This window comes from Portunus trituberculatus, chromosome 9 (genome assembly GCF_017591435.1).
Source record: "Portunus trituberculatus isolate SZX2019 chromosome 9, ASM1759143v1, whole genome shotgun sequence".
NCBI classification, from domain to species: domain Eukaryota; kingdom Metazoa; phylum Arthropoda; class Malacostraca; order Decapoda; family Portunidae; genus Portunus; species Portunus trituberculatus.
Genome location: NC_059263.1, coordinates 10,542,075 through 10,569,251, shown reverse-complemented (window position 1 = coordinate 10,569,251; position 27,177 = coordinate 10,542,075). Strand labels below are relative to the sequence as shown.

The 27,177-nt window shown below is 42.0% G+C and overlaps 1 protein-coding gene and 1 pseudogene across 6 annotated transcripts in view; one reads left to right on the top strand and one right to left on the bottom strand.

The window, feature by feature from the left end:
* The first annotated feature begins 946 nt into the window (after positions 1 to 946).
* The window catches only part of LOC123501379 (5'-3' exoribonuclease 1-like), a 53,374-nt gene continuing 27,143 nt past the window's right edge, over positions 947 to 27,177 (top strand). For 4 of the 6 annotated variants that reach the window (XR_006673617.1, XM_045250191.1, XM_045250189.1 and 1 more), the window contains exons 1-15: positions 1,121 to 1,273; positions 7,882 to 8,128; positions 9,346 to 9,477; positions 11,873 to 11,967; positions 14,831 to 15,044; positions 15,739 to 15,903; positions 16,791 to 17,876; positions 18,226 to 18,387; positions 18,890 to 19,057; positions 19,910 to 20,074; positions 20,767 to 20,966; positions 21,467 to 21,668; positions 24,587 to 24,707; positions 25,896 to 26,062; positions 26,993 to 27,177. Coding sequence is in view for 5 of the 6 variants with exons in the window: in XM_045250191.1 (XP_045106126.1) it covers positions 8,054 to 8,128; positions 9,346 to 9,477; positions 11,873 to 11,967; positions 14,831 to 15,044; positions 15,739 to 15,903; positions 16,791 to 17,876; positions 18,226 to 18,387; positions 18,890 to 19,057; positions 19,910 to 20,074; positions 20,767 to 20,966; positions 21,467 to 21,668; positions 24,587 to 24,707; positions 25,896 to 26,062; positions 26,993 to 27,177 (3,137 nt within the window). In the remaining variant the exon portion in view is untranslated. Of the gene's footprint in view, positions 1,077 to 1,120; positions 1,274 to 7,881; positions 8,129 to 9,345; positions 9,478 to 11,872; positions 11,968 to 14,830; positions 15,045 to 15,738; positions 15,904 to 16,790; positions 17,877 to 18,225; positions 18,388 to 18,889; positions 19,058 to 19,909; positions 20,075 to 20,766; positions 20,967 to 21,466; positions 21,669 to 24,586; positions 24,708 to 25,895; positions 26,063 to 26,992 lie in introns of those variants that run through there. The other 2 variants (XM_045250186.1, XM_045250188.1) reach the window with 2 other exon arrangements.
* On the bottom strand, positions 12,939 to 13,057 carry LOC123501764 (annotated as a pseudogene).

The window sequence follows — 27,177 nt, the reverse complement described above, 5'->3', positions numbered from 1 at the left end:
GAATAGATTTAGTCTATGATTAGAATAAGAATATGAATAAGGAATAACAGCAAAGTTGATCGAGATTGCTGATAGGTAATCTTTATTAGGGAACGGTCGCCTCTATTCTACATTTTTGTTTAAGAAGGTTTAATATCCTAATGTTTTTACTATATTGATTTTGCAAATTTTCTTGGGCAAAAGCTATCTCCATTGAAGTGTAAAAACATTATAAATCAATAAGAACTTAACATTTTCTTCACACTCATGCCAGAGAGAGAGAGAGAGAGAGAGAGAGAGATTCGTCTAGACTTTACCTACGTAGAGAGTAGAGACCGTCTGTCTGTATGTCTGTCTGTCTGCCTGCCTGTCTCGGTGTCTGTTTTTATTAATGCTTTTTATTCATTACTTGTTTTCCTTTCCTCATTCTTGTATCTGATTTTGGATCTGAGTTATACAATCATTTTCAGCTCCTTATCCTGCATCATTTTCCTTCCTCAGCCTCCTTATCGTTCCTCAGTGGTATCCTGCCGTGGTGTCTGTCCCTTATCCTGCCTCCACCTCAGTCCCACCCCCCCCCTCCACTTTTTTTCTTTTTTAATCTTGCCTCAGCTTACTTGAAATGTCTACCATACATTTGAATATCGGGATGTTTGCAAGCCTGTGAAGAAATTAAAGCTAAGAATGAGTAATAGAAAATCTCTACCTAAAATATATTGAATTGGAATGAATATAAACAAGACACATATAAATGAGATCAAGTAAATGTAGGTATAGGTATAGATAGATAGGTAGGTCAAGATAAGTAGATAGAGAAATGAAACCAAATGTCGTAAATGAAAACATGAAATTAACTAGATGAAAAATATAAATAACATAAACATAAATACAAACTAACTGACAAGTAAGATAGATATAATATTTACACTAGATGGGGGTATATAAAAAAGGAACCATCGGCTTGGTTAATCAGGGAGCCGAGAAGTAAACATTGCAAGTCTGACGAGTGTTTATGTAGTTCCTGGCGGCCTGGCTGAATTCTGACGTGTTTGGAAGCCTGCATGGTGAGCGGGACAGCGGCGGCACGTACTGGAGAGGTGTGTGGTGGGGAGAACAATGGCTAGGAGGGAAATAACCAGAGCGGGGAGTGATAAACAGGGTGATTGAATAAGACGACCACCACCAACACAACCTGCCAGACTGTTGCACCACCTCTCGCCCATCCCTCCCCTGCCCCCAGCTGGCCCATGTCGTGGTGACTGACTGGCTGACTGACTGATAGGAGTGTGCATTGGTGGGTCACTCAGCGGGGAACCACCAGTTGTCACACTCTAAGACGGGATTCATATTTGAGATTTTTTTGTTTTTTATACTCCTGCGATTCGTAGAGCAGTGTTTTCTTCCGTGCATTGGTTCTCTTCACTCAGTCTTCAGCCCTGGCTCAGTATTTGGACTGGGTAAATTTGCAGTTTGAACCAATATTCCCTGTCTTATTTTTTTTCCTGATGTCTAACAAGCTTGGGGACCTCCTGGGAAAGCGGGGTTTTAATGTAGACCTAGCCTAACCTAACCCCATTTTCCGATAGGGTAAAATGGGGTTAGAAATGCTGGTAGAGGTGTGATCTAGACTGAGAATGTGTACAGTGACGTGTGGTGTGTTGGTTCAAACTGCAATATCTGTTATCCTGAGCCATTCACCACACTTCACATCTATTTCACCGAAACAAACCTAACCTAGGTGGTTGAGGTGACACACTGCTGATGTGTCTTCCTCAGAACAAATTAACTTTATATAACACAATTAAACTGATCTAACTAAAGCAAACGAGCCTGACCGGACTAGCAATGCTAAGAAATTAATATGAAGGTGTTACCTTATTTTTCTCCATAAAATCTGGCGATACAATGGAAATAATGGAGGCGATATCCTGTCCATTCAAACATCTTCCTTAGACTTGTTCAGATTCAGTCACTTCTCTCCACAAACTGCTCTCATTGGCTAGATTTATTCTGCATCATTGTTATTGGCCAGTGGCTGCTTGTTCAAACAAAAGAGCCAATCACCGTGATTGATTTGACGTCTTTACAAATAATGTGACAATATGCACACACAAATGAACACACCTAATGGTGTTCCTCAGTGCCCGTCAATCCATCCCATGTGTGGGTGTCGCAGCGCGTCATCTTGTCTCCTTCCAAAAATGGTAAATCTTTAGAAATTGTTGTCAGTGTTATAAACAATTAGCGACGGGTATGTATGGGTTCAAATGACTCAGAATAAGAAGCTGTACGTGATGAGAAGGGTAAGAAAAGCCATGTTGGATCACGGTGAAAGAGTAAAAAAATGCCGCATGTTTGTTACCTCACTTATTCCTTGTGGGACTGGACAATGTGTGTTATAGAGGCGGCAGTAACTCGCAAGCCACAGCCATTCTTGTCAGGTCCCACAAGGCAGTGCTTGTCACTAGTGTCTCCTGAACCAACGGGTGTGTCAGTGTGGCACAGCCTGTCATAGCACCACACACCACTGCCAGGTATGCTTCACTGAGGAGTGTGGTGCTTTCCCAGACCATTGTGTGCATTGTAAAGAGATTAACAGTGAATTAATGAACTGAAGGAATCAAAATCTGATTAACCCAAGTGTAATTTGATCTAATGTGGAAAGTGCTGATGATGTTATAGTATTATCCTTTATTGTAGGCCGTGTTCACACTGAGAGTGAGAGAACTAGCGAAGTTGAGAGTGTTAAACTTATCTGGTGCAAGCAATGCAGGTGACCACACTGACTGTGGCTGGAGGTCAGAGGGCAAGGAAGTGAGAAAAGTGAACCATTTACTTTTAAGACACAAGTTCATTGGACTGGAATGAGTGACAGCACAGAGATGGCCATGTTGTCTACCATTCCTTATCTCAGAGACTGACTGGTTCAGGCAGTTTGGTTAGAGATATTGGTAGAAACAAAAACAAAGAAAGGATGAGTTTATAACAGTGTTATGAATGCTGAGATAAACTCTGTTCATCCTGTGAGTGGAGGCCTCCCAAACATGAAAAAAAGAAAAATAAATAAATAAACATCAACACAAACAAACCCCAAGACTCCATGTAAGATTTCACCTCACTTGTGGTGGTCGCTGCTGCCGGCTCTCCATCACCAGTGTTGTAGGGGGTGGGGGGATGAGGGATGGTGTGTTGCCAGGCTGTGTGCTCTTTGCCTCGGTGTATCACCACTGTGCCTCTCTTGTATCTCCCACAGGAATATTTTACAGTGCATCATTGTCTTCAAACACCTCAGTGGGTCTTCTTTCTAATTATATTTTTTTTCTTATACACTTAACCCTCGGCTATCGCGCCCAATTGGGGCCGAAATAGCCACGCCATAGCCGAAAACGCGATAGCCGAATTGATCTTGACGAGAAGGCTGTTTTGGCCAATGAGCGCTCAGATATCCCATGACGTCATGGCTGGGCACGCGATAGCAGGCATCTGAGGTCGCGATAATGAAATTTTAGCAGCTTTTCATGGGTGCGCGATAGCAATAAAACGCGATAGCTGAAGTCACGATAGCCGAGGGTTGACTGTAATTTTGTTATCCTTGGCCAATACTCTTCCTTAGGGGGTGGCATAAAAAATAATTTTTTACATTTTAAATGTGAAGGAATTACAACAGAGAAGCAGTGACGTAGTGGATAAGGTGGTGAGCGTGGGATCGGGCAGACGTCCACACGTAGGTTCGAATCCCACCATGTACCACTTTGAAACTTTGCCATTTGTTGAGTGGTTTGAAGTTAGCTTCATGTCACCATGGTACCGAGGTTCTAGGTGGTTACACCAAAGATGGGCCCTAATATGGGTACCACTATAAATGAAATTGCCTGTGGCACTAATGGGTGGAAGCTGAACAGCACTTCCAATACTCTTCAAGTTACCTACAGGCACTATAGGCCAGGGCAGGGGAAAAAAAAGACAGCATTGTGATCAGGTAGCAGAAGTTAACTTAGTTCTGAGATATTCCTAGAGACAGAAAAAGTGGTGGTAAGGTTTGCCTGTCCTTGACCTCACCAAGTCAGCCTGTGTGATGGATATGACATGGACAACATAACACACATTTAGATCACTGGTCCTCAACTTTATTGTCTCTTCCACTCTTCATGAATGGTTAACAATCATGTGGCTCCCCTTCATTCATCTCACAAATTCCACCCCAACAAAAAAGGTTGAAAAACTTGATAATAATAATAATAATGATAATAATGGTAATGGACACATTTGCTTTATTACAAAGTTGACAGTCATTATTTCTTGTGTTTGATAGGTCAGTGATATGCTGAACTTACATCACTAGACTACAAAAGACTACATAGCAGACACAGTCAAACTTGAATTTGGGAAGGAAAGGTGGAATTGTTAAATAAGCAACACAGAATATGGTGCAGGATCAAATATACCCACATGTTTTTGTGACGGCATCCCAAGCCACACTGAGACCATGCACTCACCTCTCCCCTGCGTGTCTCCCGGTGGCTCACCCACACACCCACCGCTCAGAGTCTCTTTCCCATCTCAGATGTGTCTGTTTTCTCTGCCTTGTCTTTCACACCCACATTGTACAAATAGTTACAATTTCACATACATACATTCATACATACACATACATTCATAATAATATTATGTAACATTATTTTTGTTATTTTTACCAAAATGATTAATTGAAAGAAAGAAATTTTCTTCTGCCAGCACAGAGAGATGCATATTTTTGTCATTCAGATTTCCTAAATTAATCTGAACAACTCACCAACCCACCATGGCCACTCCTGAATTCTTGCCGTGGCCTCCAGGTTGATTATATATCACCGTGTAACAAAGCATTTGTCTTTGAGTTGAAACTGTTATTTCTTATTTGTTTATGTCTAGAAAACATGAAGAAATACTTATATTCATTTCTAATTTTGATTTTGTATCCAGGATAATGACATTTTTTAAATTTACCCATTCTCATAGGGACAAAGTGGCAAATTTGAAATTTGACTTGAACAAAGTAGATACAAAACGACATATAATGCAATAATAACATTTATTTATTCTAGAATTACACCAGTGAGACAATATACACATTAGAAATGAGTAGTTCTTCTAGATTTACGCTTATACTGTAGATTACTTTCATGAATCAGCCCCCAAATGTAGTCTGCCATCATGTTTTCATTATAAGACCCTTGGTAGCGGCGTTCAAAGTCCAATATATCCTGGTGGAAGCGCTCGCCCTGCTCCTTGGAGTACGCTCTCATGTTTTCCTTAAATTTATGAAGATGGGCGTCAAGGATATGGACTTTAAGGGACATCCTGCAACCCATCTTGCCGTAGTTTGTCACCAAGTTCTCAACAAGCTCCACATAGTTTTCGGCCTTATGATTCCCCAAGAAGCCAAGAACTACTGCGACAAAGCTGTCCCATGCTGCTCTCTCTGTCCTTGAGAGTTTTTGGGAAACTCCTTGCACTCCATGACCTTTTTATTTGTGGACCAATAAAGACACCGGCTTCAACTTTCGCTGCAGACAACTTGGGGAAGAAATCTTGGAGGTACTTGAAAGCTGGGGACTCTTTATCTTGAGCTCTGATGAATTGTTTGATAAGGCCCAGTTTTAAGTGGAGTGGAGGAAACAGTACTTTTCTGGGATCCAACAATGGGTCCCATTTGACGTTCTTCTCCACACTAAACTCGGTTCGCTGTGGCCAGTCCCGCTTGAGGTAGTGTGCCATGGTATCTCTGCTGTCCCAAAGGCAAAGATAACAAGGATACTTGGTAAAGCCGCTTTGGAAACCCATCAGGAAAGCCACCATTTTGAAGTCTCCTAAAACCTCCCAACGGTACTCTACATATTTCAAGGCATCTAACAACATCTTGACACTCTTGTATTCCTCTTTGAGCTGGACAGAGTGGGCGAGGGGGAGAGATGGGTACATATTCCCGTTATGAAGCAGCACTGCTTTGAGGCTTCTGCACGAGCTGTCGATAAAGAGCCGCCACTCTTTGGGGTTAAGGGTAATTCCAATTGCCTCAAACAGACCGGTCACATTGTGGCAAAAGCAAAGCTCATCTTGACGAGTGAAAAAGCTTGAAAAATGCTGGTGACGCTTTCTCTGACCTGATATGTGCACACTCTCATCTAGCAAATTCCACTGCTTGAGTCTCGACGTTAAAAGCTCGCCATTTGACTTCGTGAGGCCAAGATCTCTGATCAGGTCATTGATGTCTTCTTGGCTGGGGTAGTATGGATTTCTCTCATCAGTTGCGTCTCTGAACTCTGGATCAGTGTCTTCATGTTCTTCTGAACTACTTTCCTTTTGTAAACACTGCTGCTCTCTCTTAGGAGGAGTGGGTACGGGAGCTCAGAGCAGTGTGGCACTGGCGCAATGGATGACAGAAGGGCAGGGTATATGATAGCAGGTGCATTTTTGCCTGCTTGATGTTTGGAAGGGTCTACCATACAGAAAAAGCAATTGCTTGAGTGATCAGTTGGTTCCTCCAAATTCGGGGATTGCAAATCTCATAGCTCTGTTTTCCCTCTGTACCAACCTGTAAAAAGCAGAATGAAAACATAAGTATAAAGATACAGATACATTCAACTCACTGTAATAGGATAGGTTAAAAAAAAAAGTATATACTGTATATATATATATATATATATATATATATATATATATATATATATATATATATATATATATATATATATATATATATATATATATATATATATATATAATTTTTTTTTTTCAGAGTTCTTTTGCAGAGTTCGCAGGTGAAATGAGGTGCCCAAGGTTTGTCTTGATCCCCGACAGGCATGCCGAAATATGTATTGTAGGCCTCGCGCATTTTCAGTGATCTTTCCAGAGAGTTTTGATAAAGTCACCACAGACGTAGCAAAATGCGTCTGCGGGATGCTTACAACCTGTGGATGCCATGCTTGATGAATGCAGATATAATGACTGATGACGATCGACTTGTTTACACATTAATGGCTAGAAGTGAACTGACCTGTTGAGCATACGTTCCCTGCATTTATACTGCCATATACGTTGCAAGAATGTTCTAGAAGTTCATGAAACGTTTGGAAAGAATAGTTTTGAAGGTTCTGGAGTCATCTAGAAAGTTCTTTAATTTTTTTCACCAAATTAGTGTAGAATCTGTCTGGATTGGTGGGGATAATTGAAATTAGCCTGTTATAAAAGGCTAGTTTCAAAACATCGCTGGCCAGTTTATAAAAATCAAAGTTTAAAGAGAATAAGCATTATATTTTTTGTTTTTTAGATGAAAGGAAATAGAAAATAATATTAATTGACCAAAGACAAAAAAAAAGTCAAAATTTTGTTACACCGTGTTATCAGGCTTAGATTATCAAAAGCTGCAAGATAACGCCACCAGTAACCATGTAGTGCTGTGCCTGCACAACACACAGTGCTACTTCATTATTGTTATTATCACTTATTATTTCTATTATTATTATTATTATTATTATTATTATTATTATTATTATTATTATTATTATTATTATTATTATTATTATTATTATTGTTGCTATTATTATTGTTATTGTCATTATTGTCATTATCACTATTATTGATATTATTATTATTATCATCATCATCATCATCACAATCACCAACATCATTATTATTATTAAGTATTTTAATTACAATTATTGCAACTTTCTTGGTTGTGTTCTTTTATAAGTAGATGCCTGTGTTTGTGGTTTCAATACTGCTTTAATCACCTGGTAAGCCAACAACTCCAAGACATAATTCTTCAAAAAACCTTTTAAAATATGTTTTCTATACAGCAAAATGACATTAATTTTTGGTTTTAGTGCATCTAAGATCATTTAAAGTGTTCTTACTCATCAGGTTGCAATGAGAACAAGTTAGCATCTGACAGCACAATCCTTAGGAGAGAGAAAGAGAAGGAGAGGTGAAGAGACAACAGGCAGAGTGCTCACAAGCCAGACTGCCTCAACCACCACCACCACCACCAGCGTCCCCGTGAGGTGCTGACAAGTGTCCCTGCAGCACCGACAGGATGGGAGTGCCAAAGTTTTACCGATGGATCAGCGAGCGCTACCCGTGCCTGAGCGAGGTGGTGAAGGAGTACCAGGTGTGTGCCGGGGCTGGACACAATTGATAACGCTTCTCTTTTCACTCTCCACCTTAATTATTTTGTATCTCTCATAATTTTCGTATGTAGTCCTGGTATCGTGGGGTGCCACTGCAACATCAACTGCTTCAATACTGGGACTCATTTTTATCTTGAGATTTGTGTATGATTAAACCATTTTATTGACATTAGGAAGGGTCTATGGAGGTCAGAAGATTAATGGCCAGTCTTCACTATTTTAATCCCCGACATAAGTTTCTGAAGCTGTATAAAATCACCAAATAGTAACCACAATGAATAAGGAAATGCGTCATGGTATTTAAGGGTTTAATAATTTCCTGGTGTCCCTGTTGGCAATATAAAAAAAGAACTAGAAAAAGATATGAAGCAGACACATCGTAATTATTTTCACTATGTGTGATACGTTGTGTCTTGAGTGGAGGACGTCTGCTTGCCTCTCCTTTCTTTTATCACTATTATTTATTTATTTATTCTATCTGTTTACTTTTTTTCATGTAAGTGGGGAAATTGGTTAGGGACAATAAAGATAATTAAACAAAAAGGCCCACTTAGATGCCAGTCCCTGAGCAGGTCTGAGAGAGTTAGCCAAAAGTATGAGATAATGTTTTGAAATCTGCCCTGCCCCCTTTTTTTAATATTATGTAAGAGGAGAGATCTGGCTGTCCACTTAGATGCCAGTCCCAAGCAGGTCTGGGAGAGTTAGCCAAAAGAAAGGGATGAATGTCTTGAAAGCTCCCTGTCAGATGCATTAAGGTGATGGGAAGGTGGCAGTACAGAAGCAGGCAGGCAGGCATGCAGGCAGGCAGGCAGGCAGGTAGGTAAGGTAGGTTGGTGCATAGACGTGTTGGATTTTTGTTGTGTTGTGTAGGAGGCCTGGATACCTCTCCTGCTGCTCTGTGTTGGTGTTGGAGCCTTTTACTTGTTTCATTAGTGGAGCAGGTCTAGTGATGCTTATTTGAGGCATTATCAAGGTGTAATGTTGTTTTTTTTATTTATTTATTATTTATTTATTTATTTATTTATTTTTTTTTTTTAACTTTGGCATATGTGAAGTTTTTGGGTTGTTTTTGTTGCTTTTAATTATTGGAGGAGTCCTACTGATTTTTTGTTTTAGACACTTGTAGAAATATTTTTAATCAATATCTGCTACATCTCTGCATTCAGTTTATTGATGCTAACCACCACCACCACCTCAGATCCCAGAGTTTGACAATCTGTACTTGGACATGAACGGCATCATCCACATCTGCTCCCACCCCAACGACAATGATCCACACTTCAGGATAACAGAGGAGAAGATGTTCAAGGACATCTTCCACTACATTGAGGTGAGTGTGGCCGTGACAGTACAAGTGTTGCTAGTCAGCCGCTTATGTTTGTGCCACAGTGCTATGCTTGTATGTTTTGTGTGTCAGCCTGTACCCACACTCATTTCAGGCAGAGTCATCAAGGCATCATTAAAACAAGCTGTTATGTCAATAGAGTATTTTTATCCCATGTTTGTGCTTCTATTTTTTATTTATTTATTTTTATTTTATCCCGTCCTTTTTTTAGTCTTTGCCTGTTTTTGCTAACCTAACTCCTTGTGCTGAGCCGTATTGCTTCTAAATGTTTTATTTCTTAAGTTGTATCACCATATTTAATCATATTTGAAGTTTTCTTGCAATATTTCAGACTTTCATTGCATATTAAGCACAAGGTTATGTCAGGGTTTGTTTGCTCTGTGCAAGGCCTAATTGGAACTTTTCTGGTTCATTTTGAGGCCATCACTGTGGCTGCTCTGTAACCAGCGTGCACACCGTGATGCTTCGTGTCTCTGTGCAAACTGTCCTTACCAGCCACCTCAGAATGATGTGAATACTTTCAATGGACATTTTAGTACTTTTAAGATGAAAAGTTACCTTACAATAAGAAAATTATAAATAGTTTACTTTATTTATTTATTACAGTGACACATGATAATACCCACCCTAAAGGCTTCCACTCAACTGATGTCATACCAGCCCATCCTCCTTTGTATACCCTCAGTAAAACTGGCATCAACTTCATGATGTCACAAGATATTGGTCAATCAAAAAGTGACTCTGTAGTATTGCCTGTCAGTCATCATAGACTATCTAAGATTGAGGAATGAGACGGAAATAATACTTGATGAAATACTCTCTGGAATTGTTTCTGGCTGTTATCAATTAGGAGTTTTCAGAACTAATCTCATAATCTGCCTCCCCTCACTTCCACTCCTCTCCTCATCACCTCACCAAATCTGAAGTGCAAATAGTGTGACTCAACTGCAAACAATGAATGAATCTTGCCCAATATGCAGAAAAGAAATAAATAGTTATACTAACTATTTATCAAATCCAAAATTTCACTTAGAAATAAAATGCAATCACTGTACAATAATTTTATTTGAGAATTAAGAACAAAGATAACATTATTTGGCAATGATTACACCTTGTATTAAGTAACACATTAGAGGCAAGGGACCAGCTTGTGTAGAGGGGAGGGGGCAGCTGTGTACCCTTCCTTATCACAGGTCAACAGAGAGGAGATAAAATGTTGTGGTGAATTTTGTCCAATATTTGTATGGAGTGCAAACATTGGGTGAAGTTGAGCACAGCTGAAAATAACACTTAAACTATGGGAGAAAGATTAATTGATACATTTATTGCCCCTAAAAGTACATGAAAAAAGATGACAATGGAATATCAGTCAAGGTCCATTGAATGTAACCCCTTTTATGGACCTAATTTGACTTATATTAATGTAGAGGTGCCATGTGCCGGGCCCTCACTGTTTTTAATAACAATGAAAGAAAACTTGCTCTGTGTCTCAAGTGAGGAAAAAAGGCAGGACACCCTCACCTCCTTGTCAGGGTGTAAGAATTGTAGTATTATTTCCTTGGTACCAGTGAACACTCTCCACTGTGTAGGCTATCTGCTGGAGCCACACTGATAGCTTTAGAGAAGAACCTGCTCAACCAGAGTGAAGTGAGACACATTGAGTTATAAGAACACTCCAACTCACTCCTCATCATCCACACACAGACACACAGCACTCCTCTAACTGTTTATAGAATGTCTAGCTTATGGAAGTCATCTTATTCTCTCTCTCTCTCTCTCTCTCTCTCTCTCTCTCTCTCTCTCTCTCTCTCTGTGTAAAAGGGGAAATCTAGCCAAGGACAATTGAATAAAAAGGCCCACTGAGATGCCAGTTCTCAAGCAGTGTGGAGAGAGATAGTTAAAAGAATGGGATAAATGTCTTGAAACATCCCTAAAATGAGTTCAGGTCATAGGAAGATGGCAATACAGCAGGAAGCAGGGAGTTCCAGACATTGATACTATAGTCTGTCTGCTCTAAAGTGGCTCCTGGGTCTCGGTGTGAGTGGTGTCCCAGGGAGTGCATGGTTGTCAGATCTTGAGGAAAACTATGAGCTGTCCTTGTAATAAGTGCGCTGATCAACAGAAAACAAGTATTATTCACATCAAATCAATTACATCATCAATAAGCTACACTGTTTGAAATCTAGGGGTCATTTTACATTCTCTGGCAAAAATTGATGCTTTCTCAGGTCACTCCCCACATAGTGAAGGTAATGGCCACTGAGATCAATGAAGTGCATGCATCCAAACCTAACCTAACACAGATGGAAATACTAATGTTACTTTGGTATTGTAGTTGGACGGGTGATGTGGCAGTGGTGCTCATGTTTTACTTCCGCAGGTGTTGTTCCGCCTGGTGCAACCCCGCAAGGTGTTCTTCATGGCGGTGGACGGCGTGGCACCCAGAGCAAAGATGAACCAGCAGAGGAGTCGCAGGTGTGTGTGTATGTGTGTGTAATTCACCTCTCTTGCCTGCTGGTCACCCAGCCAGTCTTCCCCATTACGAAGCGAGCTCAGAGTTCATAGACCGATCTTCGGGTAGGACTGAGACCACATCAACACACAACACACACTGGGAAAGCGAGGCCACAACCCCTCGAGTTACATCCCATACCTATTTACTGCTAGGTGAACAGGGGCCACACATTAAGAGGCTTGCCCATTTGCCTCACCACTTACCGGGACTCGAACCCGGCCCTCTCAAGTGTGAGTCGAGGGTGCTAACCACTACACTACGTGGTGTGTGTGTGTGTTTGTGTGTGTTTTTTTTTTTTTTTTTTACGTTAAGGCCTATAGGGCCTGTAGGCTCACTTGAAGAGTGTGTAGGAAGCACTGTTCAGCTTCTGCCCATTAGTGGCACAGGCAATTTTATTTATAGTGGTACCCATATTAGGGCCCATATCACCCCCGAAGCTCATCTTTGGTGTAACCACCTAGAACCTGGGTATCATGGTGACATGTAGGCAACTTTAAACCACACGACAAATGGCAAAGTGTTTAAGGTGGTACGTGGTGGGATTCGAACCCATGCATGGACGTCTGCCCAATCCCAAGCTCACCACGTTATCCACTACGCCACCGCCTCCCTTATGTGTGTGTGTTTCACTGTTCGATCTGCTGCAGTCTCTGACGAGACAGCCAGACGTTACCCTACGGAACGAGCTCAGAGCTCATTATTTCCGATCTTCGGATAGGCCTGAGACCAGGCACACACCACACACCGGGACAACAAGGTGACAACTCCTCGATTTACATCCCGTACCTACTCACTGCTAGGTGAACAGGGCTACACGTGAAAGGAGACACACCCAAATATCTCCACCCGGCCGGGGAATCGAACCCCGGTCCTCTGGCTTGTGAAGCCAGCGCTCTAACCACTGAGCTACCGGGCGTGTAAAATAATGGAATGCCAACAACATCCGGTGTTCCCAGGCAGTCACCCATCTAAGTACTAACCAGACCCAACGTTGCTTAACTTCACTGATTGGACGAGAAGCGGTGTGTTCAATGTGGTGTGGTCGTGTGTGTGTGTGTGTGTGTTTGTGTATTTACCTAGTTGTAGTTTTACAGGGCCTGGGCTTTATGCTCGTGTGGTCCCGTCTCCATATCTACACTTATCCAATTTTTCTTTAAAACTATGTACACTCTTTGCTGATACCACTTCCTCACTCAAACTGTTCCAAGTCTCAACACATCTTTGCTGGAAACTAAATTTTTTAACATCTCTCAGACATCGTCCCTTCCTTAGTTTCTTACTATGCGATCTTGTGCGTGTGTGTGTGTGTGTGTGTGTGTGTGTGTGTGTGTGTGTGTGTTTGTATGTGTGTTCTTACTTAATACTTTTACATGATTGAGTCAAGTTTTTCATGTCCTGTTTTTTTTATATATATTTTTTAGTTGATTTGTTGTGTTTATCTTTAAATGTTCCTCACACACACACACACACACACACACACACACACACACACACACACACACACACACACACACACACACACACACATCATATTTATCTTGTGCTTGTATTTGTGAGTCTTTTATTTATTTAATTTTTTTTTTTACTTATATGTATTTTCTTATATATTTTTGTTATCATTGCTTCTCTGGGTGTATTTATCTTTCTGTTGATAAGTATGTTCATTCGACTCTCTCTCTCTCTCTCTCTCTCTCTCTCTCTCTCTCTCTCTCTCTCTCTCTCTCTCTCTCTCTCTCTCTCTCTCTCTCTCTCTCTCTGCATCAGGTCCTGCAAGCTGAGGCCTCAATTAACTTCCATAACTTGTAGCGAGTATTGTTGTTGTTCCTTCCACCTGTGTGCTGTTCATTTCATGTTATTCTCCTCTTCGCTGAACAGTGTGACATTCATTGTAGTTATTGTTATTTCTGTATCTATCTATCTGTATCTACTTATTTGTTCCCTCTACAGTTTCTCACATTTCGTTGTGTTTTTGTCCTTTGTGGTTTTTTTGTTCTTCGTCAGCAACAGATGCTGACTTTCCCGTTCATAATTTTTCCTGTGTTCATCGCCATTGTTATTTTTTGAGAGCTGAGCCACCCAAAAACTGTTTCATTCATAGCCTCTTCCATTTCACTTGTTATTGTTTCCTCACTGGCACAGTGTAATCTCTTCTTTGTTCAGTGTTTCTTCTTTTAGTCATCTTTTAATTTTTTTATTTCCTTATTTTCACTTATTTATTTATTTAATTTTTTATTTTACTTATGCTTATTTATTTTCATTCATTCATTATCATTACTTTATTAACCCTTAGTGAGGTCGGTCATTCATTTGTTCTCTCCATTTTTTTTATTTATTTATTTTATTTTCACTATCATTATTTATCATTTATTTATTTATTTACCTATTTATTTTCATTCATTTATCATCCTCTTTGCCTTATTAACTTCTATTGATGTCAGTTATATTGATTTAATTAAACAATTTAGTTTTAATGATCTATTGTTACTCCTTTCCTTCCCTCAAGTGTTAGCCATGTCGCCTTACCATCATCACATCCACTATTCAATCAATTAAGTTCCAATTTGCTATTGTTATTTCCCAGACTTGCTTCATATGTTAGTTGTGTCACCTTATCACCATCTACTATTCTATTGATTTATCTTTGTTTATGTATTGCGTCATCGTATCATCATCCACTATTCGGTCAATCTAGTTTTATTTACTTATTACAGTATTATCCCCCAGCCCTGCTAACCTAACCTAACCTAATTTGTTTACCTATTATTATCCCCCAGCCTTACTTCAGGTGTTAGTCATGTCACCTTAACACTGTCCCACCCACAGGTTCCGGTCAGCCAAGGCTGCTGTGGATGCGGAGAAGAAGGCGAAGGAGCGCGGGGAGAAGCTACCCACAGAGGAAAGGTTTGACTCCAACTGCATCACTCCTGGCACGGAGTTCATGGAGCGTCTGGACAGTCAGCTGAGGTACTTTGTCACTAGCAAGATCTCCCAGGACAAGATGTGGCAGGATTGCAAGGTCATATACTCAGGTCACCAGGTACGTGTGTGTGTGTGTGTGTGTGTGTGTGTGTGTGTGTGTGTGTGTGTGTGTGTGTCAGTGAGGGGTGTGTATTGGGTAGAAAAAGAGTTGTGATAGTGTTGGTGGTGGTGTTTGTAATAATAGTAGTAGTTAATTCACAAAAGGAGATTAAAGAGATGCAGTAGTAGTAGTAGTAGTAGTAGTAGCAATAATAGTAAAAGTGGTGGGGTAGTAGTAATAGTAGTAGTAGTAGCAGCAGTAGTTATAATAGTAGTAGCAGTAGTAGTAGTAGTAGTAGTAGTAGTAGTGGCAGCAGCAGCAGCAGCAGCAGTAGTAGTAGTAGTAGTAGTAGTAGTAGTAGTAGCAGTGGTGGTAGTAGCAGTGGCAGCAGCAGCAGCAGCAGCAGCAGCAGCAGCAGCAGCAGCAGCAATAGTAGTAGTAGTAGTAGTAGTAGTAGTAGCAGTAGCAGTAGTAGTAATTAACTTAGAAGAGGAGATAGCAGCCTGAAGTGCCCATACACACTCAGTGTTGCCTGAACGGTCCTATTTTCTTCAGGCCACTTGAACATGTATGGGGCCCTTAAGATGGCTGGTGAGGGGAGCACAGTGATAACAATAATAACACAAGTAGTTAATTTCTATATAATTCTCAACAAAACAAAATATTAAATTATTGACTATTCCTAACTGTCTCCCACTCTGTCACCTTTCAGACGCCTGGTGAGGGGGAGCACAAGATCATGGAGTACATTCGGTATGTTAAAAGTGGCCCAGACTATGACCACAACACCCGCCATTGTCTGTACGGCCTGGACGCTGACCTCATCATCCTCGGCCTCACCACGCACGAGCCACACTTCTCACTGCTCAGGGAAGAGGTATGTGTATATGTGTGTGTGTGTGTGTGTGTGTGTGTGTGTGTGTGTGTGTTTCATTGTTTGATCTGCTGCAGTCTCTGACGAGACAGCCAGACATTACCCTACGGAACAAGCTCAGAGCTCATTATTTCTGATCTTTGGATAGGCCTGAGACCAGGCACACACCACACACCGGGACAACAAGGTCACAACTCCTCGATTTACATCCCGTGCCTACTCACTGCTAGGTGAATAGGGGCTACACGTGAAAGGAGACACACCCAAATATCTCCACCCGGCCGGGGAATCGAACCCCGGTCCTCTGGCTTGTGAAGCCAGCGCCTAACCACTGAGCTACCGGTGTGTGTGTGTGTGTGTGTGTGTGTGTGTGTGTGTGTGTGTGTGTGTGTGTGTGTGATTCACCTACTCGGTCGTCTGCTGGTCACCCAGCCATTTTTCCCCATTACGGAGCGAGCTCAGAGCTCATAGATCGATCTTCAGGTAGGACTGAGACCACAACACACTCCACACACCGGGAAAGCGAGGCCACAACCCCTCAAGTTACATCCCGTACCTATTTACTGCTAGGTGAACAGGGGCTACACATTAAGAGGCTTGCCCATTGTGTGTGTGTGTGTGTGTGTGTGTGTGATTTAATCATCTTTATTGTATTTTTTCTTTTCTTCTAGATATCAAAGTGTGTTTGATATGTGGTTGTATAGAGCTTTGTAAGATAATTTATATCCACTATTCTTGTACTATTTTGTTTAAATCCTTTTGATGCCTTTTCTGAGATATTGAAGTGGTGTTGCTGTTAAGATATGAGAGAGAGAGAGAGAGAGAGAGAGAGAGAGAGAGAGAGAGAGAGAGAGAGAGAGCGAGCACCAATCCAAGGGTCCTCCCTGCAGGTGAGGTTTGGGGGCAAGAAGGACAGCAACAGCCGCACACCAACCCCTGAGGAGACCACCTTCCACCTGCTGCACCTGAGCCTCATGCGGGAGTACATCAATTATGAGTTCCACGATTTGCGGTGCGCCCTGCCCTTCCCGTACGACCTGGAGAGCATCATTGATGACTGGGTGCTGATGGGCTTCCTGGTGGGCAACGACTTCATCCCTCACCTGCCACACCTACACATCAACAAGGAGGCGTTGCCCATCCTCTACAGGACCTACAAGGCCACACTGCCTACCTTGGACGGCTACCTCAACGAGGGCGGCAAGCTGCACCTGCCGCGCTTCGAGAAGTTCTTGGTCAAGCTGGCAGAGTTTGAGCTGGAGAATTTCCACGAGATTTATGCTGACCTTAAGTACTTCAAGGGTAAGCGACTGAAGGACGGTGAGGCATTCAAGGCCAACAAGAGAGCCATGGACCTCAAGCCCTTCAACTTTGAGGAGGAGGACACCGGCGACACACTCAACGGGGCACTCCTCGGCAGCTTGGAGGAGGACGATGATGATGAGGACGAGGTGGAGGACCTGCGTCGTACTTATGAACGTTTGGGCTATGAGCCGGACCCAGCGTTTGTGGACGATGAGGATGAGGACGAGGACAGCTCAACATCAGAGGACGGCGGGGGCGGTGTCGGCGGCACGTTCAAGGAGGAGTTCCGGCTGCACAAGCGGGACTACTACATGACCAAGATGAACATCAAGCACGTGAACTCAGCCGCCCTGCACCACCAGGCCACCAACTACGTGCGGGCCATCCAGTGGATCCTCAACTACTACTACAATGGCATCTGCTCCTGGTCCTGGTACTACCCCTTCCACTACGCCCCGTACATCTCAGACGTCAGGGACTTTGCACACATGGAGATGGGCTTTGAGCTGGGCCGCCCCTTCCTCCCCTACCAGCAGCTCCTGGCCGTGCTGCCTCCCCTCAGCAAGAACCTCCTCTGCAAGGCCTACTGGAGCCTCCTCACCAGCCCTGACTCTCCCGTCAAGGACTTCTACCCAGACACCTTCCTCACTGACCTCAACGGCAAGCAGCAGGTCTGTCACTCTGTCTGTCTCTGTGTGTGTGTGTGTGTGTGTGTGTCTTAGTATATCTTTGCCTGTCTGTCTGTGTGTATGTGTATGTATTTTTGTATATCAGTGTTCTGTGCATGTTTATTTATTTATTTATTTATTTACTTCCTTTTTCTTTTTTTCTATGTATGAGTTTGTGTGCATTTGTGGATCCTGTGCAAGTATCTGTTTATTTATTTATTTATTTGTAATTTGTTTTATATCTAGCTGTGTGTGTGTGTGTGTGTGTGAGTGAGTGAGTGAGTGAGTGAGTGAGTGTGTGTTATATTACTGAGGCAGTGATCACTATACATTGGTGGTGTGTGTGGTGCAGGACTGGGAGGCGGTGGTGCTGATCCCCTTCATTGACGAGGAGCGGCTGCTGCAGGCCATGGAGGCGGTCAACTCAATGCTCAGTGAGGACGAGAGGAAGAGGAACTCACACGGACCCATGTACATCTACACCTTCACCGGCCAGAACCTTGGAGACTACCATGTTAGTATACCACCACCACCACCACTACCTATAATACTGCTACTACTACTACTACTACTACTACTACTACTACTACTACTACTATCTCTGCTTCCTTCTTCTTCCTTCTGCTTCTTCTTCTTCTTCTTCTTCTTCTTCTTCTTCTTCTTCTTCTTCTTCTTCTTCTTCTTCTTCTTCTTCTTCTTCTTCTTCTTCTTCTTCTTCTTCTTCTTCTTCTTCTTCTTCTTCTTGCTCTTGTTCTTCTTCTTGCTCTTGTTCTTCTTGTTCTTGTTCTTGTTCTTGTTCTTCTTCTTCTTCTTCTTCTTCTTCTTCTTCTTCTTCTTCTTCTTCTTCTTTCTTTGTTTCCTGGAACGATGTCAGTTAAATTAATTTCTGTCTTCTTTCTCTCTCTATACACACACACACACACACACACACACACACACACACACACACACACACACACACACACACACACACACACACACAGCTCAACTCTAACTCACCCGTTTTTCTTCACCAGGCACCCAAGTACTTCCCGGTGATCCACATGAACCACGCACAGGTGGAGAGGGTGTGGAGGGAGACGTGGGAGCTGCCGCCAGACAAGATCAAGAAGGGTCTGTGTCCAGAGGTCCAGCTGGATATATACTTTGCTGGCTTCCCAACCCTCAAGCACGTCGACCACAAGGTGAGGCTGTGTGGGTGTGTGGTGATGGGTGAGGCTGTGTGTAGGTATGTGGTGAGGCTGTGTGTGGGTGTGTGGTGTTGGGTGAGGCTGTGTGTGGTGAGGCTTTGTGTAGGTGTGTGGTGTTGGGTGAGGCTTTGTGTGGCCGTGTGTGGTGTTTGGTGAGGCTGTGTTGGTGTGTGCTGATGGGTGAGGCTGTGTATGGATGTGTTGGTGTTGGGTGAGGCTGTGTGTGGATGTGTAGTGTTATGTGAGGCTGTGTGGGTGTTAGGTCTTGCTTTGTGTGTCTGTCTTGCTGTGTCTCAGTGGTGTGAAGGTAGTGTTGCAGGGGCAGGTTCTCCATCAGCACAGCTCTGAGGGAAGCTGTGTTTAGTGTCATCTGAGTGTGCTGACGGTAAGTGCATGTTTGGTGGTGCACTTCAGGCTTGTATGATGCAGTTAGTGACATCCATGTAAATATATCAGCAAATCATGATGCATAGGTATTTTTATGAACTTGTTGTGACATCTTTCAACATTTCACTGTGACACACAACAGTTAGCAGCACCAGAATCAATGTGTCAAGTCTTTACAAGCATCTATAAGAAAGGTAGCTCTGAAAAGGAATATATTTTGCAATTTCTTCATAGTGCAAAGATTTGATGTGGGTGTAGAGCAAGTGAAGATGTCTCAGAGTGATTGATGAGTAGGGAAGTTTTTACTATATTTGTTGCTTTATTGAAAGGTTCACAGTCAAATGTTGTGTGAGATGCTTCCATATTCATTGTACCATTCAGGTCTTCATAGCTAGTTAACTGTTGAGTGCATCTGAGTCATGCTCCACCTGATTCACATCACCTCCCTATTCTGCACAGTTCCACATGGCCAAGGAGGGAGTGAAGGTATTCCAGCAGAACAGTCGTGGCGAGAACTTTATCCTGGACATCACAGAAAAGGACACGCCGGACCTGAGGGACGTGGCCAACCAGCTGCTCGGGAAAGAGGTGTTTGTGTCTTGGCCACACTTGATAGAGGCCAAGGTGAGTCACTGCAGGGATGGTAACTTCTGCCAACTTTTCTATTTAACTTTTTTTGTTGTCAGTGTCCATGGCTGCTGCTACACACAAGTGGCAGAAGTGTAAGGCATCAAGTGGTGTGAGGTTATGAAGGGATAAAGTTTAAGTTATCTAGAGGGTTAGGGTTTGTGATGCCATGAAGGGATTAAGTTAGATTTGATTTTTTTTATGTAATAGTGGAAAATTGGTCAAGGGCAACATAAAGAGTTAAAAGCCCACAGATGCCAGTCATCCAAGAGTTAGTCAAAAGGAGATAACTGTCTTGAAAGCCCTCTCTTAAAGTAGCTTAGTGAAGATATTAAAGTTGGTTGGTTTGAACTATGAAAGGTAAGACAGGAAGAGGTTAGGCTATTGTAAGTTCAGCCATGAGGGATTGACATTTTAGCCAGAGTTATGAAAGATGGATAAGTTGTATTGAAGGGATAGGTTAGGTTACATCTTGAAGGGATTAAGCTACTGTAGGCATTAAGTTTGATTACGAATAAGGTTATGTACAGGAAGAGATCAGACGTAAGGATTTACATTATATTTTATCTTAAATTATGAGAGGTGAAAGTTAATGAAGGAATAAGGATAGATTATGTTGCATCATGAAAGGTGATCTTAACTTCATTGTTCCACTCCTTCCACCTTCATACCTTCACCCAATCCTTTAGGTGGAGGCAGTGAGTGATGCCAGGGACCGCTACCAGCTCGGTGGCAACCAGGAGGTGCAGAGACACCCGGTGGAGCACAACATGAAGGAGGAGTTCTCTTTGTCACGGAACTCCCTCATCTCACACCACCACGACCGCTGGGGCATCAACCTCAACAACACTCCCATCCTTGTCTATGCCACACCCATGACTGGCAGGAGGTCAGTGTGTGTAAGGGAGACCATATTAGATGTCTGTATGTGTTTTTATGAGAGAAACAAGAGTGTGTGTGTGTGTGTGTGTGTGTGTGTGTGTGTGTGTGTGTGTGTGTGTAGGAAAGACGAGATGCGTGTGTGTGTGTGTGTAGGAAAGATGAGATGCGTGTGTTTGTGTGTGTAGGGGAGATGAAATTTGTGTGTGCCTGTGCATGTATAGGAGAGATGAGATTAAATTTTTGTGTGTTTATAGAAGAGATGAGAGAAGATTTGTGTATGTGTGTGTGTGTGAGAAGGAGAGATGAGACAAGTTTTGCTATCCTGAAGTACATGATTTTTTGTTTCTTACACACCTAAAATCCAAACTTCCACACCTACACACCTTCCTTGAGCCATAGGAAAGAGCCACATTTTACTGAGCTGGCGTGAGATGGATGAGATATAGGTTGATACTTACAAAACCTGCGCACCGACACTCACACCCACACCTACACTCCTCGTCTCAGGTACATCGCAGGGCAGAGTGGCAAGATGACGCTGGAGAAGGTGTGGTCCAAAGTGGTGCAGCCTTACCCCTTGCAGACCATTGTGAAGGACATTGGTGTACACTCCCACGGGTACCAGATGCACCTCACGCCCCAGGAGTACTTCCCCCCTCGCACCAAGGTCTTCATGCTGGGCCAGCCACACTACGGAGCCATGGGGGAGGTGAGTGGAAGGAAGAGAGAGTGTGGGGGACAAGATAGAGAGAAAGAGAGGGCTTAGTCTTAATAGTGGGATGTTTTATCAGTCTATTTATGCAGTGTTCATGTTTATCTCTTGTAGTGACAAATATTACCGTATTTTATGGCTTATAAGACGCTGCATCGTGGAAGACGCACCCTAATATTTGAAAGAGATTTCTAAGAAAAAAAGTTATTCTCATACAAGAACACATTCACCATAAACCCAACCACCAAACACTAAAACATAAGAAACAAGGAGTCTGCAAGACTGCCTCTTACCAGAAATTTACAAGCAGTCTATCTCTTGTTATTATTGTTGTTAAGGGTTGTGACAAATTGTATGATCCTATGAGCTGTGGAGGGATCTATGTCTTGTTCTCATAAGCTCCTATGAGCTGTGAAGGGATGCATGTTTTGTTCTCATAAGCATTGCAGTTGCTTAGTCTTCTTGACTAAGGGACAAGTGTGGTGAAGAGCTATTGATTGCACCAAGGCTAGTAAAGCTCTGGAGTAAGGTTCCGGCGGTGGAGGTGAGCGGCAAGTGTTGTTTTGCCAATACGGAGACGCGTGACTGAGAGTAATATCTCACTTGCGGGACGTTTTCCTGACCCATGGTTGCGGGGAAGAATTTTTCATTGTCTAAGGGTGGTTTTATTTTCATAAAAATCTATTTAAAATGCATTTAAAAATATAGAACTTGAAAGAAAGTTATTCATCCTCAAATCCCAAAACTCGTGACCACTGGATTCATGTAAAAGTTCTGAACTCTCATCTGCCGAATTATCACTGCTGTCACTCATTTACAATAAGACGTGATCCTCAGTACCATCCATGGCATTACTTATACCACACTTTTTGAAAGACTTTTCAACAACTTCAGTATTAATAGCATTCCAAGATTTCAACACCCATTCACACACTTGAGCTATTGATGGGCGTTTTATTCTTCCACACGTTGTCATTTCGTGTCGTCCTTCAGCCATCCATTTAGACTATTCTTCACGCATGTTATTCTTGAATGGTTTGTTGATGCTCACATCCAGTGGCTGCAGCTGGGAAGTAAGGCCACCAGGAATAACAGCTAATGTTGTGTTCATTGTTCTTACTAGTTTTTTAGTGTTGTCTGTCCTGTGTGTGCTGAATTGATCCCAAACTAGCAATGTTTTTTTTCGTAGCAGTCCACCTGGCCTTTTGGACCACACCTTTTCCATCCACACTTTAATTCCGGCTTCATCCATCCAGCCTTTGTGCTGCGCAATTACATGAACGCCATCTGGCAATTTCTCCCTAGCCAATGTTTTTCTTTTAAAAATCAGCAATGGTGGTAGTTTGGTGCCATCAGCACAACAAGCTGAAACTGCAGTGTAATGGGTCTTTTCATGACCTGTGGTTTTAATAGTCACCGTTTTGGTACCTTTTACATCAATGCTTTTATTTGAAGGTACATCAAATGTTAACGGAACTTCATCCATATTCCCAATCTGGCTGAGTTCGAATGAGTTCTGCTTTCTAGCATTAATGATAAATTGATGGAAGGTCATTATTTTCTGTTCATATTCCTCGGGCATCTTTTGTGATATTTCAGTCCTTGTTCACAAGCTTAACCCGTTTTGCTTCATGAAGCGAAAACACCAAGACACAGTGCCCTTGAAGTCTTCTACTCCCATGTCTGTTGCAAGTTTTCTTGCCTCTATGATTATCATTTTTGTTGTAACTGCAATCCCCAAGTTTCTGTGTTCCATTATCCACGTGCACAAGTCTTTTTCTAACTGTGGCCATTTTGCTGGTACTTGACGTAAATTGTGCTTCACCTTGTTTCCAGTTTCTCTCAGTTCTTCTTCTTGTTTCCTCCACTGCCTAATTATTTTTTCAGTAGGTGGTGGTCCAAAGTGTCTTTCTGCAGCTCTGTTGCCATGTTCTTTGGCATATTGTACAACTTGTAGCTTATATGCAATAGTATAACTAAACCGTTTCGATGAAGTAGCCATGGGTGATAATTTCAGGACAAAAGTTTGTGATACGTGTGACAGCCAGGTTGTAACTGATATATTTAATGGCAAAAGAGTGTGAGCAAACGTTTTATATATTTCGAGCATAGTAAAAGCAAACGTTTTATATGATTCGAATCAAGATCAAGAGTGGGAAGGCTGCCGCCTGCCGCTGCCAGTACCATAATAAACAGAGCGTGCTACAGGGCAGAGGTTATGCTTAAGGCTAAGCTTGTGGTTCAGCTCCAGGAAGGATTATAGTATTGGAAATACTTGTAACAGCTAAGTACTGAGTTTACATCATATAAAAGGTTGAATTAAATAGTACTTAATCTAACATCATAGCGTAATGACTCATCATACAAATCCAGGTCGGTATCAGTCAAGTGTACAAGTTCTCTTGAGCCTTGGTATTGCCTCACAATACAACATTCGTCTTGGAAGACGCATTAATATTTTCAGGGTATTTTTTTGGAAAAAATGGTAAGTGTTTAGAGAGAGAGAGAAAGAGAAATGTAAGGAACCGTAACAGATTGGTGACTTGATATTAGTGAAAGAGTGAAGATATTTATTGTTACCTTTGGATCTTGAGGTAAGGTGAGGGAAAGGGTGGGGTATGAGAGAGAGAGAGAGAGAGATATGTGAGGGAGGAAATATTGCCTTCTTTCTTTTTGTTGTAGAGAAATGGGTAATTAAATCTAAAATGTGGAGGAGAAATCACTTTATATGAACAGTCTCAAATTAATCCATAGTAGAGAGAAAAATTAACAAGCTTTGAATTACACAAGGCATGATGTCACCTGAGCAATTTTGTGTTGTGGTTGTATCATTTATTTTCCTTCGTCCTTCTAGTTTGTCTGTTACACTCTGTTATTTACTTCCTGAGGCCTGTGACCCGATCTCTCCCATCCAGGTCATTGAGATTGACCCGAGCCACAAGGGCAGGATCCGCGTGGCCATGACAGTGATGCACGAACCAAACTTTGATGTGGTGCGGGGCAAGCAGAACCAGCTGGAGGAGCGCTACATGACAGGTGAGGGATGTGCTAAGGCTCTCCAGGGCCGGCACTGACTCACACACTTTACTCTTACTCTGATGGCAGTAGTGACTTTGAAGCAGTATTTGTAGTGTTGTGTTTTGTCCACCTCTCTAATGCAACAATTAACCATTATTCTTGATCATTCATTTCTCACCACACCTCATCACCCTTTCAGTAAACCCTAACCACCACACACTGTCCCTTCTCACCACACTCACCACACCCACACCACACCTCATCATTAAACCCTAACCACCACACACACTGTCCCTTCTCACCATACCCACACCACATCTCATCACCCTTTCATTGAACCCTAGCCACCACACACTGTTCCTCCTCAACACACTCACCACACCCACACCACATCTCATCACCCTTTCATTGAATCCTAGCCACCACACACTGTTCCTCCTCACCACACTCACCACACCTCAACACACCTCAACACCACTACAATGAAACCTTAACACCCTCAATGATACTGCCATATTTATCATTACATCTCTGAGAAACTCCTTACTGTTTTACCACCTAGCAATAGTAATAGTGGTGGTAGTAGTAGTAGTAGTAGTAGTAGTAATAGTGGTAGTAGTAGTAGTAGTAGTAGTAGTAGTAGTAGTAGTAGTAGTAATAATAATAGTAGTAGTAATAGTGGTAGTAGTAGTAGTAGTAGTAATGGTAGTAGTAGTAGTAGTTGTCGTAGTAGTAGTAGTTGTCGTAGTAGTAATAGTAGTAGTAGTAGTAGTAATAGTGTAGTAGTAGTAGTAGTAGTAGTAGTAGTAGTAGTAGTAGTAGTAGTAGTTTGACATCTTTTATTCCCATCAAACATTACATTACCTCCTTGAAAACTTATCCTTCGAACACCTTTCTTTATATATATTACTTGTAAAATTTAAATGCAGTTCTTTGTTATTAACCCCTTCAGTACCATGACACATTTTCATATTTATTCTGCTTACCATTTGGCAATCTTATGCAGTTTCAGAAACTCATATGGAGATCAAAATGGTGAGGACTAGCTATTAATTTTCCAACCTCCATAGACCTTTCTTAATATATACAAAATCATCTAATCATATCCAAAACTCCTGGTAAAAATGCATCCCAGTACTGAAGGGTTTAATATTACCTTCCCCCATCACACCATCTTATGCCTCACACCCATCTCCCACTCCCCAGCCTATCACGCAGCACAGAGGCTGGGCATATCCTCCCACCTGCTGTCGCGCCTCACGGGGACTGTGTTCTTGGCGCCACCCATGGGGGATGGGCTGCTGGACGAGACTGAGATGAGGAACAAGCTGAACATTGGACTCAACCTGAAGAACAACAAGAAGAATGAGGAGGTGAGGGCTTTTACTTACAGGAGTTTAGCAGAATTGTACAGGATAGGAATGAGTGGTTAGGTTAAAGAGAATTGAGGTTAAGAAAGAGAGAGAGATTGAGTTAAAGAGAATGGCAGAAGATAGGAAAGAGTGGTTGAGCTGAAGAAAATTGTAGAAGATAGGAATGAGTGATTGTGTTAAAGAGAATTGAAGTTAAGAAAGAGAGATTGCATTAGAGAGAATTGTGAAGATAGGAATGATTGATTAAATTAAAGACAGTTGAAGTTAAGAAAGACTAGTTGAGATAAAGAGAATTGTGAAGGACAGGAAAGAGTGATTGAGTTAGAAAATTGTACAAGTTAAGAGTGATAGAGATAAAGAAAAATAAAGTTAAGAAAGAGAGATTGAGTTATACTCGTAGAGAATAGTGGAAGATAGGAAGGATTGATAAATTAAAGAGAATTGAAGTTAAGAAAGAGTGATTAAGTTGAAGTAAATAAACCTAACAAGTAATGGGAATTAAAGAGAACTATACAAGTTTTTTTTTTAATGCAGTAGAGAATGCCAATGAAGTAAAGAATGAATGGATTAAAGAAAATTGTGAAGGATAGGAAAGAGTGATAGAGTTCAAAGAATTGTGAAGGTTATGAAGGAGTTGACTTAAGGATAGAATTGTGGAAGTTAAGGAAAGACTGATACTAAACAGATGTAAGATTGTAGGCAGTTTTGTGGTGGTGAGAGGAGGAGGATGGAAAAAATGACAGGGAGGTGGATGGAAAGAAAAGAAGTGGATTGAAATGTTATGCTGTTGGAAGGGTGGTAAGAGAGAGAGAGAGAGAGAGAGAGAGAGAGAGAGAGAACATATATGAGGCTCTTATTGTTTTAAAATGTCTAAATCCTCCTCCTCCTCCTCCTCTTCCTCCTCCTCCTAATCTTCCTCCTCCTCTTCAGGTGAGTGGTTACAGCCGGAAGATCAAGGAGGCAGGGGTGGAGAAGACGACATGGCTGTACTCGGACAGGTCAGTGGAGGCCATGATGGAATACCACAGCAAGTTCCCAGAGATCTTTGACCACCTCTCCCTCAACATTGGCCAGCGTGACATCTTCCACCAGGATGAGGTGTTCGGCGAGGCACA